This window comes from Coptis chinensis, chromosome 3 (assembly GCF_015680905.1).
Source record: "Coptis chinensis isolate HL-2020 chromosome 3, ASM1568090v1, whole genome shotgun sequence".
Taxonomy (NCBI): Eukaryota; Viridiplantae; Streptophyta; class Magnoliopsida; order Ranunculales; family Ranunculaceae; genus Coptis; species Coptis chinensis.
In genome coordinates, this window is record NC_141458.1 from 111,844,270 (window position 1) to 111,860,671 (window position 16,402).

Here is a 16,402-nt window from a genome sequence, read left to right on the forward strand (position 1 = left end):
ATATAGAGAAAAAAAAAAGTGTTACAAGTATCCCGCAATACCCGTCAGATTCCTCATTCAAGTTTAGTAACACTATCTCACAGGACATCCATCATGAGTTCATGCAAATCTGGAATAATTTGTGTTAGGGTTCTCCGACTAATAAATTTGTGGTGCTCTCCCACTACACATGAACAAAGGCTTTTTTCTGTAGGTTAGCCCCGTGCTTAGCAGCCAAGTCTGCAGCAAAGTTGGCTTCCCTCCAACTATGTTATATCAAACAATGTTAGAGCCTCCTCCGACACAGCTTCCACCTTGTACTTAGACCCCAAGGAATTTTGTTAGAATGGAATGCACGAACAGCCTCTTCTGAATCAGATACAGCCCACACTGTTCTCCACCCTTTTTGTAATGCAATGTCTATACTCTCAATTATGCCTAGAACCTCAGCTTGATAATTCGTAGCAACTCTTAATCTCCTATTCCCTTCCAAGCAGTCAACAAGAATACACCACAATGATCTCTGAAGATAGAACCCCACCCAGCAGGTCCAGGGTTACCTAGAGAAGCCCCATCCACATTTATCTTTAGGGTTAACTAGTAATTGGGTTGATCGTGTGTTTTTTTTTTGTGTATTGGGGGTGGTCTAGTTCTAATATTCGCCTTCCCATAATTTCGCCAACCCCAGCTCATTATAGCTTGCAAGCCCAAATTTCACCACAGATATGTAGAGTGTAGAACCGATCTATGTAATGTATTATATCACTCATGGACTGGCAATTAGCTAGAATCTATATGAATCCAGGCACTGTCGCCAGCCTTGTAAAAGGACACCTTGCAAATTTTACGACAAGCTACCATAACTAGATAGTTAGGGTTCGCTGATAAAGCAATCTTAAAACTGTCATAAAAGAGCTTGTGAATGATCACCATAAACTAGCCATCCCCTGTGGTACTTCACGTGATGGTAAATTGTAATATTTTTGCTCAGAAAGATCGTAGTAACTAACCACAGTAAGGGTAATGAAGCTCTACAGCAGGTATGAATATGATCATAGGAAGTTGACGTGGTAAGTTGTTAAAATTTTCATATGACAAGCTCAGTACAGGTGGAATATAGACGTCCTCAAGCACTTTGCAGCTGTGTTGTTCTAGATGGAGAGCTAGAATTATGGAATAAGATCGGCCTAGGGTTTCAGAGGGCGACTTGGTTGTATGCCCTTAGGGAACAACGTGTCGTGAGCCGTATCTTCTTCGGTTCAGTCCATTATTTGCTGAAATTGCAGATGACATCGTTCCAGTGGCTGTAGAGGCAAAATCGAGTATGTTTTATGGTACTACAGTTAGGGGATTTAAGTGGTTGGACTCATTTTTCTTCCTCATGAATCCTAATCCTGATTATAATCTACAAGGAAAAGCTATCAGGCTTTTGTGCTTCAGAGAAATCTAGTTACGACTTGGCCAATCTTGTACAAAAAGTGATTGGAAATGCTCTTGGATTCGAGCCGTGTTCATACAAAAAAAAAAAATGAATCCATAACAAATATGAACATTGATTGTTCATACCCAAAACAGACATGAACATTGATTGTTCATACCCAAAACATATATGAACATTGATTGTTCATTTTTTGGGTATAAGCCCGCCCAGTCAGTCGTGTAGGCAAACGCGGGCATACCCTTTTGCATACAAGTCCATTTAACTTCTTTAACCATCCCTGATACGTTTCACTTGAACGTTTCACTTGAACATGACATGCACTTCATTTCAGGCTTTCTAATTCCATTGTCTTTTCTCCTTCAAGTTCTTGTAATCTTTAAGTCTGTTTAAAAGCACAATCCAAATTCGTCTTTTCCTACACACTTTACTCGCTAATAAGCTCATAAGGAATATTTGTCGTTGGAAAGCATGGGGTGTGTGACCATTTCTTCATATATTTTATCACATATATAACTTCTCAATCAACTATATAGTTGTTCTTCATCAACTACTTATTAAAACAGATATGAAATAATAACCGCTCATACTCCAAATTATGAACATTAGCTATGAACTATGTTGCACCTAACACGGATGCGGACGCGGACAACGACGCAAACGCATTAATCGATCGCGTGACTTGGTTATATCTCAAAAAGTAGGACGCCGGACGGGCAAAGGAAATTAAATTAATTAATATTTATAATTTTATTTTATATAAATTAAACATTAAAAACTTAATTAAATGTATCAACATTCATAAATTCAAAACTATTAAAGATAAATAGCCACAAAATTAAGTTTAATATTTCCTAATCAAACTTTAAAAACATGTTATAAGTCTAAACAAAACAAAAAAATGAAAAATTGAGTTTTTAATATTATTTTGATTTTTTTTTTTTAGGTCAAAATCCGGCGTCGACCATGTTGATCATGTCCCCATGTTGACCCGACCACGACCCCGGCGGCGTCCATCTTTAGCGTCCGTGTCCGCGTCCAAATCGACGCCGGACACAACCTATTAGGAGGTGCGTCCGTGCTTTTTAGAGGCTATGAACAATAGGTATGAACAATAAATGTTCACACCCAAAAAACATGAACCCCAAACAGACATGAACATTGATTGTTCATATCTAAAACATATATGAACAATAAATGTTCATACCCAAAACATATATGAACATTGATTGTTCATTTTTCGGGGTAGCGCCGCAGGCGCGTCGAGGTCTCGTTGGCCGTAGAAGCGGACATAACTTCAAAGATTGGTGGACGTTTTTCTTTGATAACATGAGGTCACATTTTCAAATAAAAAATATAATAAAATGAGATAGGACAAATTTGCGGTAGACACACCTGGGCACCCTAAGGCTAAACAAAGATCAGTTGATCATGGTACCAAATAGGGGTGTTCATGGGTCGGTTTTTACTGGTTTCGAGTTGCATTATTCTATTTTTAATGGTTCCTATCAGGTTTGGTTATTTTATTTTATTTTTAAGAAAACCCAAACTATACCCATTAATTAAGTTGGTTTCGGTTTTTCTTGGGTTATATATTATTATTACTAAAATTACGCTTTTAATTACGTAACAGATATAAAAGTTAGTTTTAGTGCGACAATAACACTTATAATGGTCATAAATTCGATAATCTTTGAATTTTTAGAAAAACTTTAAGTACAACTCATAAATTGTGCGTGCATATATTAATTTCTATTTTAAATCGAACAAGAGTACATTATACTATACATACATACATACGATCTATATAAATATATATTACACACTAAATTTTAACATATACATTGTATTAATTAATTCCGGTTCGGTTTTAATTCCGCTATTAACATTTTTAAACCCATAACCGCTATAAACAGTTTTAATTCCGATTCGGTTTCGGGTAATTAGATACTCATACACACTCTAGCTCCCAAACATATATAGGATACTCACAAAGTAATATTTTCTTTGCTTGGGATTAAGAAGAGATAATCAAAAGCTACTGCACATAACTGCAAAGTTTGGTGGACGTTTCTGTTTTGTAGCAGGTGGACACATTTTAAAACAATGGAATTGAAAATTAAGAAATGAGATATGACAAAGTTCTGGTAAACACACCTAGGCAACCAATGGATAGACAAAGATTGATATGTGTACCACATACTTAATGGTTATGAACAATAGGTATGAACAAAACAGATATGAACAATAAATGTTCACACCCAAAACAGATATGAACATTGATTGTTCATACCCAAAACAAACATGAACCCAAAACAAATATGAACATTGATTGTTCATACCCAAAACATATATGAACAATAAATGTTCATACCCAAAACAGACATGAACATTGATTGTTCGTACCCAAAACATATATGAACAATAAATGTTCATACCCAAAACATATATGAACATGATTGTTCATTTTTCGGGTAGCGCCGCAGACGCGGCGAGGTCTCGTGGGCAGTAGGCACGGGCATACCCTAGTCCTGATTATAATCTACAATTCTTGGAAAAGCTATCAGGCTTTTGTGCTTCAGAGAAATCTAGTTACGAATTGGCCAATCTTGTACAAAAAGTGATTGGAAATGCTCTTGGATTCGAGTGCACGAACTTAACTCGAAGGGACAAGTACAGGATGTTGGCTGGTACTGATGGTATAATTAGGACTTAGATGTCGTTGACATTCAAAAATTCGGTAGCTTATTATGTAATAGAGTTATAATGATGGTGTTTAATTTTTCTAGTTATGAATTTGCTGAATGTGACAAGAAAGCATACGAGTACTTGAAAAGGTTTTTCAAAATAACTAGGGTTAACTAGTATTACCCCACTAGATCACCAATTAGATTTCCCTCCCTACTAGACGGGAAAATTAGAGTCTCTACCCCAAGTACACATAACAAAAAAATTCAACTTAGGTTGACCGTGTTTTTTTGTGTGTATTTAGAGGGGAGACCCTAATTGCCCATCTAGTGGGGGGAAAATACTAATTGGCTCATTTAGTGGGGGTAACACTAACTAATCCAAATAACTAATCATGTTATGAATCCTATTCTAGTTAGATTTATGTCTTCTATGCTCAATTTAGATTGTGGATGGGTTCAATAAGAGTCTGATTTGATTTGTTGACAAACATCACTTTTCTATTGGTCAAAACCATTTTCAGACAGTTTAACAATTTTTTCAGCAGCCACTCCACCAATCACCAGCTGAGATCTTGTGGACAGTAAACAAATACCGGTCCACAAACATATTCTGGGTTCAATAATCCTTGAAATTTGAGTGAGCATAGCTTTTGGGTGGACGGTGCAAATGACAACCCCTTTTTCCAGTTTAAAATGTGCATTTAGGTGACTGTGATGTAATTTTACATTACTGAGCCAAAAACAAATGTGAATGATATTAATCATTAAAGTTTTGTGTGGTTATGCATGCAACAGTTAACTTGTACTCTACACAAAGCAAACTGTTTATATATGTACTCATATAGCATAGGAAGAATTTTGGGTTAACTAGTATTACCCCCACTAGATGAGCCAATTAGATTTCTTCCTTACTAGATGGGGAAATTAGGGTCTCTACCCAAGTACACAAAAAAAAAAAAAAATCAACAACTCTTAAGGATAAATCGAGTGAAATAATCACTCCCAAACTTAAGCTTTTTTCATAATCACTCTCAAAGAGACCGGGTAAATGAAATGTCAAGTATATTCTTGAGAAATAAAAAACGGGTCGGATAGATGAAAGGTCAAGTATACCCTTGACCCAGTGTATATAGTATGAGCAATCATTGTTCATATACAAAATATGCGAGCTCATTGTTCATACCTATTGGAGTATGAACACTCATTGTTTATACTTATTGTAAAGTATGAGCAATGATTGTTCATACATACTAGAGTATGAACAAAGCGTGTTCATCCCTATTGGAGCTATGAACAATGGATGTTCATAGCTTATGACTATGAACAATTATTGTTCATAGTCCAATTCTGATATGAACAATCACTGCTCATGACTATGAATACTCATTGTTCATAGTCATGAGTTATGAACAATGAGTGTTCATAGCTATTGAATACTTATTGTTCATAGTACAGTATGAACACTCATTGTTCATAGTCATGAGTTATGAACAATGAGTGTTCATAGCTATTGAACTATGAACAATCACTGTTCATAGTCCAATTGTGATATGAACAAAGAATATTCATAGCTCATGACTATGAACATTGAATGTTCATACAGTATAAACTATGAACACTCATTATTCATAACTCATAGTTATGAACAATGAGTGTTCGTAGTCCAATTGTAGTATGAACAAAGAATGTTCATAGCTCATGATTATGAACAATAACTGTTCATAGCACAGTATGGACTATAAACACTTATTGTTTATAACACAAAGCTATGAACAATCACTGTTCATAGTCCAATTGTGATATGAACAAAGAATGTTTGTAGCTCATGACTATGACCAATCACTGTTCATAGTCCAATTGTAGTATGAACAAAAACTATTCACATGACTATGAACATTGATTGTTCATAATACAAAAGGATTGAGGGGGGGAGAGGGAGAATCCTACGGAGAGTCCCAGGGAGAGTGCCGAAAAGAATCAATCAACCGAGTCATCGAGATAATAATGACGTCCATGGAGATGAATTACCCGCACACAAGACATAACTGTTATTTTTTATTTTTCGATATTGTGTAAAAGATACTTGAATCCTTTTTCATTAAAACCCAGTATAAAAAACAAAAGATATAAACAGCAAGGCCAACCATAAGAGGATTGCTAGTGCCCTCCAACCATAACAACCATAACATGTGAGAATTGAGATGTAAAATTGGGAATCATTTTTCTCCGGTTTGTATATAACAATTACAATTTACAGTGGGTATATTTGAGGTTGAAGGGCAAAAGTTGAATCGAGAAGAACAAAAAACGACTGGTTATAGACTTTGTTCCAAATCTTGACAACACTTCTTCAAAACCCAATTCCAATAAATCCAGACCTTCAACTAAATTTCAGATGGTCGGCCTTCTCAAACATACCCAAATTATTTCCATTTCATTATCTTTTACGGTTTTCTTGATGTCCGATTGAACTATTGAAGAGTAAATAGAGAGAGAGAGTGGAACGGGTTTGTTTGTGAAATGCGGGTCAGGCTTCACTCTATGATGATTGTGGCAGCATAGCCAAGCTGGAGCCAAGCCATACTATCAACATTTTGCTTTATTAAAGATGCCATGTCAGCCACGTTTCTCAGCCTTTAGATCTCCTAGTCCAACGACAAATAACATGAGTAGAAAAGTAGTAGAAAAACGAGAGTAAACAAAATGTTTATGTTCCTTTCACCATATGTCTTTTTGTAATTTCTCTATCGAAAGCTTAATATTAAAATCAACTTTTCAACTAACATTTCAATTCAAAATTCTACCGTTTAAATCGGATTTAAATTTCAGAACAACGTGATTTGGTTTTTACTTAAAGGTATGAACTTTATAAATTTCAGAACAACGTGATTTGGTTTTTACTTAAAGGTATGAACTTTATTGAACTATATTGGTTAATTTCACCATATTCGTTTTCCTTAATTGTACTCTAATTTCTATAGTTGAAAATTTGTAATTGACTTGAATATTCAAAACAGAATATTCCGTTACTACTTTTAATTTTGGAAATTATCATAGGAGTCGTTCTCATATTTAGATTTTGAAATTGATTTTTTTTTTTTCTTTCTGTAGAATGAAAAAGGGTGGGGGCAAGAAGAAAGTAGTACCAAATTGGAACTATGTGGAGAAAGAAAATGAGGTGAACAAAAAGGTTATTTTGAAGAAGAAGGAAAAGCCGAAACCTCCTCCGCGAAGAAACATAAAGGTTACTTGTCGATGTTCTCCAAAAATGCTGGAAGAGCAACTGTTTTCAACATTCGACAAAGATGAAACCGAACATTTTAAAAAGTCTCCATTTGGTTTTCTTCTTGATATGAATTCAATTGATGTGGAAGGCGGTGAGAAAACTCATTTGGTTACTCACCCAAATTTGATTGTTGAGGTTTTGAAAAAGAAGATTTTGTCAATGACTTTCAACGTAGGAAACCGATATTTAACTTTTAATCCTTCCGATGTGGCCCTCCTTACCGGTCTATCCACAGAGCCACCACCTCACTGGTTTTACAAAATGGACATGTTTGATTCTTCTGATTTTCGTCTAAGGTATTTTCAGCCAGAGGGAAGACGCTTGACTTCGCTTGGGGCTGTTCTGGCTTCAGCTGACCGAGTTTGCGGCAGCAAGGAAAAAAGCTAAGAGAGTTTCGGTACGTAGCGATCCGAACACCTGTGACGACATCCACCGACTTAACCGTTTGTTTGTGCTCGGGGCTTTTCTCTTGCCAAGCGGTTCGGAGGGCATTGATGTCAAATATATTGATATTGCAGCTGATTTGACGAAGTTTGACAAATTTCCTTGGGGGTATCTAACGTTTGAAGGCATTCGTGATGGTGTTGAGGTTCTACATAAAGATATGGATAAGCACTTTCAGGATCAACCGGAAAAGCCGTTTACACACACCCTATATGGGTGTGCACTAGCATTTGAGTGTTGGATTTTCCTTCATGTGCCCACTTTGAATGTCCATCGGGTGGATGAAAAGATATTCCCCTGGTTTCGATGTTGGGTGGGTTTCCCTAGGAAAACCACCTGTGGGAGAACTTGGGAGTGCAAATTAAACAATCCCAAGAAACTGACTGTGCTGGATAAGTTACATATTCCTCCGACGGTGCAAGCAAAGGGAGTCTACAGAAAGGCGCTAAAGGTTTATAAGTCTTGCTACTTTGGATTTGATGGATGGTTTTTCTGTTATTATTATTGCTGAATTTCATGGTTTGTTACAGCAAGATCCTGATGATCACAAGCATCTTTCTTTGGACATTTTCTGTGAACAGAAGAAGCAGAATGAGGTTAAATTTTTGCGTGTTGCACTTTTTATTGATATTGAAAATTTCAGCACTGACAAAGCTTGTCATCTATGATCTCGTATTTGCAGGTCGTAATCCAGGCTTTGTTATTACAACAATCTCATAATATTGCAAGTGGTCATGTGGAGCAACGAACTATGGTAATGTGTACTGCAATGTATCTTTATATTGCCACAATGTAGTCATGAGTAAACCTAATGTTTTGTGCTGCTGTACTGGTAGAATTTAAATCGGGTGCCTGCTAAGGAAGTGAGGAAGGTGGCTACTAAAACAAGAATAAATTTGGTCTTGGATGATGAAGAAAATTTGGTCCCTATTTTCTTTTCTTTTTACTGTTTCTGTTATAGTTTTCCTGCTCATCATCCGCTTCCTGATGATGATGATGAGATGCACTTTTTGTGTATGATATGGATGTATACGCTTTCTAAATAACCTATCTATAGCTGCTTTTCTTTCATAACTGATCGTCAAATATCCCTATCATCTATTCCTTTCTGCTGGATGGTGCATGGAGTGATTTTGTTGCTCATAACTTTTTCATTTTCGTTTTACTGTTCTGTTACAGATGAGTCCTGGTTACCGTGGCTGTCCTTCTACACTCAAGAAAAGGAAACAACTCTTTAATGCCGAGGAGAGAGTGGAAAGGAAAGCAGGAATTGGAAGAAGACAGCAAAAAGAATCTGGGAAGAATCATAAGATAGTACGGGTAGAAGAAGACCAAGTTCATATCCCCAAGCACATGATCGGGTTTGGGGTTCCAAATGAGCCAAGATTAAAGGTTCAGCGGAAGCTCCCGGAGGCAGCAATTGGACCACCTTACTTTTATTTTGAAAATGTGGCTTGTGCTCCAAAAGGGGTTTGGAGCACCATTTCTCGCTCCCTTTATGAAGTTGAGCCTGAGTTTGTCGACTCACTTCATTTTTGCCCAGCTGCAAGGAAGAGAGGGTATGTTCACAACCTTCCAATCTGCGATAGATTCCCTCTCAAACCAATTCCTCCCCTTACGATTCAGGCGGCCTTACCACTGACTAAAAAATGGTGGCCTTCTTGGGACCGTAGAGACAAGTTCACATGCTTGCGTACTCGTATTGGAAGTGCAAAACTTACAGAAAGGATTAAAGAAGCTCTTGAACGCTGCAATGGCGACCCCCCTCTTGAGACTCAAAAGTATGTTCTTTATCAGTGCAAAAAATGGAACTTGGTGTGGACTGGGAAGAACAAAGCAACACCTCTTGAGCCTGATGAGCAAGAGATGCTTATGGGATATCCGCAGAACCATACTAGGGGAGCGAGTCGAACTGAGAGATATAAAACCCTTGGCAACTCTTTTCAGGTTCGCACTCTCCTCTTTCCAGCTTCTGTCTTCTCCTTCTAGTTTTCAATTATGTAGATTTTATTATTATTATTATTTTTTTTTTTTGGCAAATGGCTAGGGGTTTGGAAAGCCCCAGACTCTATAAAATTTAAGATCTCATATACATTTTTGTTAATATCCACCTCAACAATCACATTCTTTTCTATCCAGAGGACATAGTATGCAAGTATGTTCATCAGTTTCCTTGCACATCTTTGTATGCATGAAAGCAGTTTTCTTAAAATGTTGCATATCATGTTTAATCGATGCAACTAGATTCCAACAGTACGAGATTGGCTTCAGATCTGTATCCTTCTCTTGTTTCTCTAACTCCAGATTTCATGGACGGCAGCATGCTCCATTGCCCTCCAGATCTCAGGATGTCGTGTCTCCTCAGCACTTTCTTGGGATATAGTACCAATCAGAATTGGACCCCTTAACCTGAGAAGACAATCCCATTGATATCTTTACAACAGAACAAACAAGTGCGACAAATTAACATTACAATTTCCTACATTGTGACCCTGTAGCTCTTGAACTGAGTTATCCACAACAATCATTTGCTCTTGAATAACAGCTACAACCTGAGGCTCAATACTAGCTGGTGCTTCGGCATATCAGCTGCATTCCTTGTTTAGAAATTTCAATTCTCACTATCAATTTGAACATGCTTAAATTTCCAAGTTTAAGCAACCTTATTTGGGCATTTAGCTGTCCCATACCCAAATCTGTTGCAGTTGGTGCAGGAAAGCTAGTTTCCAAGGGTATTCTACACCCACATCTACCTCATTACTACTAATTTTCAACTTGAGAGAATAAGGAAACTTGTAATTTATTGCTATCCTAACACAAATTCTGCAAAGGACATTCTCTTCTTCTGAGATGTAGCCTTGTCGATGCACAGAGGGTCACATAGTTCTTTACTTAGCAATATAAGATATAGCATATAATGTCCAAACTCTTTACCTAGCTACATACATATCTGTTGCAGGTTGATACAGTGGCTTACCATTTTTCGGTTTTGAAGAGAATGTTCCCCAATGGCATCACTGTCCTGTCTCTCTTTACTGGGATTGGAGGTGCTGAGATTGCACTTCACCGACTGGGTATTCCGTTAAAGGCTGTCGTGTCTGTAGAAGTATCAGAAGTCAGCCGCAGCATTTTTCGGAGTTGGTGGGAACAGACCAACCAGACGGGTGATCTCATCGAACTTGAAGATGTGCAACTGCTGAGTGAAGATAAGCTGAAGATCTATATCTCTTCTTTTGGTGGATTTGACTTGGTTGTTGGAGGTAGTCCTTGTAACAATCTGACAGGTAGCAACTTCCACCATAGAAATGGGCTGAAAGGGGAGCACTCGGTTCTTTTCTTTGAATTCGACCGAATCCTAGACACAGTCAAGTGCATGATGGCGAGCAACCTATAAGTCAAAGGTAGACACTAGTTTTAAGATAAACCTAGCAGTTTCATCTCATTTTGTAATATATTATAGGCTCTGATATTTTATACGAGATAATATTAGAGGGAACTTGTTAATTAAAGAGAACAGAGGATTCAATTTTGGTATTCCCCAAGAGCCTTTTTGTTTTTGCCAGATAAGATGCAGTTTCTATTAAATATAAGGTCTAAATATAGAAAAAAAAAGTGTTACAAGTATCCCGCTATACCCGCCAGATTCCTCATTCAAGTTTAGTAACACTATCTTACAGGACATCCATCACGAGTTCATGCAAATCTGGAATAATTTGTGTTGGGTTCTCCGACTAATAAATTTGTGGTGCTCTCCTACTACACATGAACAAGGCATTTTTCTGTAGGTTGGCCCCTTGCTTAGCAGGCAAGTCTGCAGCAAAGTTGGCTTCCTTCCAACTATGTGATATCAAACAATGTTAGAGCCTCCTCTGACACAGCTTCCATCTTGTACTTAGACCTCAAGGAGTTTTGTTAGAATTGAATGCACGAACAGCCTGTTCTGAATCAGATACAACCCACAATGTTCTCCACCCTTTTTGTAACGCAATGTCTATACTCTCAATTATGCCTAGAACCTCGGCTTGATAATTCGTAGCAACTCCTAATCTCCTATTCCCTTCCAAGCAGTCAACAAGAATGCACCACAATGATCTCTGAAGGTAGAACCCCACCCAGCAGGTCCAGGGTTACCTAGAGAAGCCCCATCCACATATATCATTGGGTAATGCGGTTTAACACTCCCATCTTTCGAGTTGTAGCCCCCCATGCCATAAGCAACATTTCGACTCTCAGTAGTAAATCCTTTGTGTATAAAGTAGATACAATTCGGTTCGCAAACAGGAAAATCTGAAGCCAACAGAGAAAAGGAAGTATTCTTAATTATCACCTAAAAACAAACAGAGAGTGACTGTCAAGAACAAAACAGTTGCTAAAATCACTCACAAAACCAAACTTTTTTTATAATCAGCCACAAGGACAGAGATGTGGAAAGTTTAAGTATACCCTTTCAAGCAAAAAAAACAGCCCACCATCACTTGGGTTCTTCAAAACACAGACTTCCAAAAAACTGAGTGCACAACTGAAAACCACCCCAAATCTTAAAAATTATGTAAAGATTATAAAAAACCAAACAGCCAAAAAAGCAAGAGTGTTTGTACAGCAACACACACTTTGAACCGAATTTTGTGAACACAACTGAAACCTTGATTTGCAAATTCTTTGAAAATATGTAAAGATTATAAAAACCAAACATTTTGCTAAAGAATTTTTGAAAAAAGCAAGCGCACATCCCAAAATTCTGAAAAACACCTTAACTTGGTGCTGAAACGTTTGATATGAATTTGCTCTCCAGAAAGGTTGACTTATTTTCAAAAGCCATAAAAATGGGATCTTTGCGGGGAAAGTAAGAAACGCATTTGGTGGTGTTTTTTTAGAGGGTATATGGAACCTTGGTTGATTCTGCAATATGCTGCATATGTCAAAATGAAAATATCGAATGAATGCATCTATCTTTCTGATTTATGCTTCTTATGAGTAATGAAATCCCCAGTAATGGTTGTATTCATCGGAGTATGGAACTTTGTGTATGGTCATTACAGTTCGTCTGCATGTCCCTTTCCTTTACCAAATTATGTTTTTTTCGATGATTTTACCAAATTATTAAGGTATTGCCAGTTGATGGGAAACATGACAGAATCACAGAATTGATATACTAAGTCGAGATTTATCATACTCTAAATCAGTTTACCCGCCATTTTAATTTCCTCATCTTGCCAACTTTAGTGCAGTTGAACAACTCGGTTAAAATCGTGATTATTATTGAATCTCAGCCGGTTATTTATACTAAGCCCGGAAGAAACTTCTTTTCTTAACCAGATGACTGTATAAACGCCATAAATAACATCTTACGTCAATCAATCCCAATTCCGTTAATAAGATAAGGAATACAAGCATCTTTCAAGAGACATGGAATGTCAAAAGTCAAAACGATTACAAGCATTTCAACATTTATTGTTCATAGCTCAGCTACCGAACTATGAACAATCAATGTTCATAGTCCAATTGTAGTATGAACAAAGAATATACATAGTTCATGACTATGATCATTGATTGTTCATAGTACATGTGGGACTATAAACACTCATTGTTTATAGCTCGAGTATTCATAGCTACCAAACTATGAACAATCAATATTCATAGTCTAATTGTGATATGAACAAAGAATGTTCATAGTTCGTGACTATGAACAATCACTGTTCATAGTCCAATGTGGTATGAACAAAGAATATTCATAGTTCATGACTATGAATATTGATTGTTCATATATAGTTCATAACTACCGAACTATGTACAATCAATGTTCATACCCCCAATTATAAACAATAACTATGAACATTGATTGTGAACTATGAACAATCAATGGTTCTAATTTCCAAAAAATAATAAAAATCTTATTTTTATATTTCATGATACCCAAAACCTCACTCCAAACTCCAAAGTTCAAACGACATATATATTTTACTCCAACTCCAACATCGTCATAGTTTATACTTCAAAGCATTTGCCACACCAGACCACAAGGAATAAGAAAAAAGGACTATGTTTTTATATCATTGGCAAGTATGAAGGACATGAATGAAAAAAATAATTTGATTTGCAGAGAAGAATAATAAATTGAATCAAAACAACAAAGCCAACATAAAGCAGAGACCTTAGTGAAATAAACAATAGGAAACACCAAAACAATTAAGGGAATCGATCGAACCCTGCCATTACACTTGCTCATCTAGAAACGCGCCTTGATTCTATTTGTTACATTCTTCCCAACTTGCTCCTTGTATCTTCATGTTCAACTTCATGCTGCAAAGGTTGTCATCTTCATCCTTCTTGAACTTGATTCCAAATTGTCGTAGTGTCATTGCACAAGGCTTAACAGCATGTTGATTGCTGTCTTCTATAGCAGTCAATGCAGTATTGGAGGGAAGAAGAGAATTTCGTAGTAATTCAAGTAGATGACTGCTTTTGAGCCCCAAACTCATTTGTGGAGTTGTTGGCACCATCCAAGAAAAAAAACCAAGTGCGCTTTCAGTGAGGTAGTGAAATGGATCCTTGTATGCAGGGCCGGCCCTAGCTTCGGTGTGGCCTTAAGCGAAACTCAGAACTCGAGGCCTTTTTCCAAACCAAATTTTAAGTCAGTTACTCCATTTTTTTGTTTGCAATTCTACACTACATAGCAAGTTTTCTTTGCCTAATAGAATTGAAATTTATGCTTATTTTGATTAATTTGTTTCTCATAGGTCTGGTTAGACTTATCATTTGTGGAGATATAGTATAGAGATGGAAAATTGAAAATTTAACCATTTGAAATTTGAGATATTTTCGGAAATTCTTTTTAACATAAGAGAAGGAGAATTATTACCTTTTATTAGGAGACTTGTATGGGATATGTATTATGTTTTGTAGTATCCAAAAATCTTTTAGTAAGATTTATTAGCTATTTAGTAGGAATTTTATGTTGCATAGTACGATTTTTGTGGAAATTTGAGGCCTTTTTTCACTCGAGGCCTTAGGCAATTGCCTAACTCGCCTTATGGACGAGCCGGCACTGCTTGTATGGATCCACTTGATTAAGGATGAACAAACACTCGAGAACTCGTTCCTTGGGATGCTCGCTGGTTCCCTCTCTCACACTCACTCTTAAGAAAGAAGACGAAGGGTTATTTATAAAACAAATAGAAGGGTGAAAGTGGTATTTAAAAAATAATAATAATACGGGGTCAAAATTATTTTGTATTTGAGAGTTATTAAAATAAAAAAATTGGGTTCGTATGTAAATGGTTTTGAGAGTGATTATTAAAAAACCTTGTCCTCTATAGTTGTTTTGAATTTTGCAAAACAAAACTCTTCCGCCATAGGTCTTTTATCTTCACCCAATTATTCACAACCTGATCCGAGTGTGTTTGTTATGATGGAAATATTATGGAAAGGAAAGGAAAATAAGAGTGGTCCACCTTTTTCATAATTTGTAAGACGTTTGTTTACCCATGGAAAGGAAATGAGTTTTTCCATATGGAAACAAAATCATAGAAATGGAAAAGGTTTTGTGTCCTTAGTTAACTCCTGAAAATTTTGTGGAAAGGAAAGAAAATGAAATAGATAGCTAGGGACTTACTACTAACACACCCATGAGTCCATAACCTAACAATACAATTATTCATTTCCATAACTTTTGCAAACAAACATGATTATTTTTTTCCCCAGTTTTTACTTTTCTTTCCCTAGTTTACCAAACACATACCATTTAAAATTATTTTATTTCCATTCCATTCCATAGTAGACCACCCATTTTATTTCCTTTCCTTTTCATGAGTTAAAATTTAACAAACACACCCTTAAAGACTTGAAAATAAACATCAAAGGGAAGTCTAGTTCTAATATTAGCCTTCCCATAATTTCGCCAACCCCAGCTCATTATAACTTGAACCAAGTCCCGGACAATTCTACTATATAGTTCTTTCGCTTCTTCGTCCAAAGTAATTCATCTGCAATACGCGGTGCGAACACATGTTACAAGCCCAAATTTCACCACATATAGGTAGAGTGTAGAACCGATCTATGCAATGTATTATATCACTCATGGACTGGCAATTAGCTAGAATCTATATGAATCCAGGCACTGTCGCTAGCCTTGTAAAAGGACACCTTGCAAATTTTACGACAAGCTACCATAACTGATAAAGCAATCTTAAAATTGTCATAAGAGTTACTGCAAAAGTGGTCAAAGGTGGGAGGCTGATCTTGTTATTGACTGAAGAAAACGGATTAAATAAACAAGAAATTGGTCCCAAGGCCCAATTTCAATTCAAAACAACTCTAGAGGACAGTTTTTTTTTTATAATCACTCACAAGGACAAATTTCGGATGAAAATAACCCTCAAAGACAAATGGCCCGGATTTGAAATAAATATTTTCCGATTTTACTATTTATGTCATTTTACTATGAACAATGAGTGTTCATACCTTTTGCTGATGTATGAACAATGATTGTTCATACCCAAAGAGTGTTCTTTTTTATTTTATTTTAAATCACATTTTTATCCTTTTTTTTTTAATCAAACGAAATTA

At 36.5% G+C, this 16,402-nt stretch overlaps 1 protein-coding gene across 1 annotated transcript; it reads left to right on the forward strand.

The window, feature by feature from the left end:
* Positions 1 to 6,375: 6,375 nt before the first annotated feature.
* Positions 6,376 to 11,469, forward strand: LOC147513010 (DNA (cytosine-5)-methyltransferase DRM2-like). Its single transcript, XM_086596005.1, has 6 exons — positions 6,376 to 6,964; positions 7,219 to 8,288; positions 8,368 to 8,433; positions 8,520 to 8,591; positions 9,017 to 9,784; positions 10,797 to 11,469. Exons 2-6 carry the CDS (start codon positions 7,998 to 8,000, stop codon positions 11,229 to 11,231), a joined length of 1,632 nt encoding a protein of 543 aa, XP_086452131.1. The 5' UTR covers positions 6,376 to 6,964; positions 7,219 to 7,997; the 3' UTR covers positions 11,232 to 11,469.
* Positions 11,470 to 16,402: the final 4,933 nt, after the last annotated feature.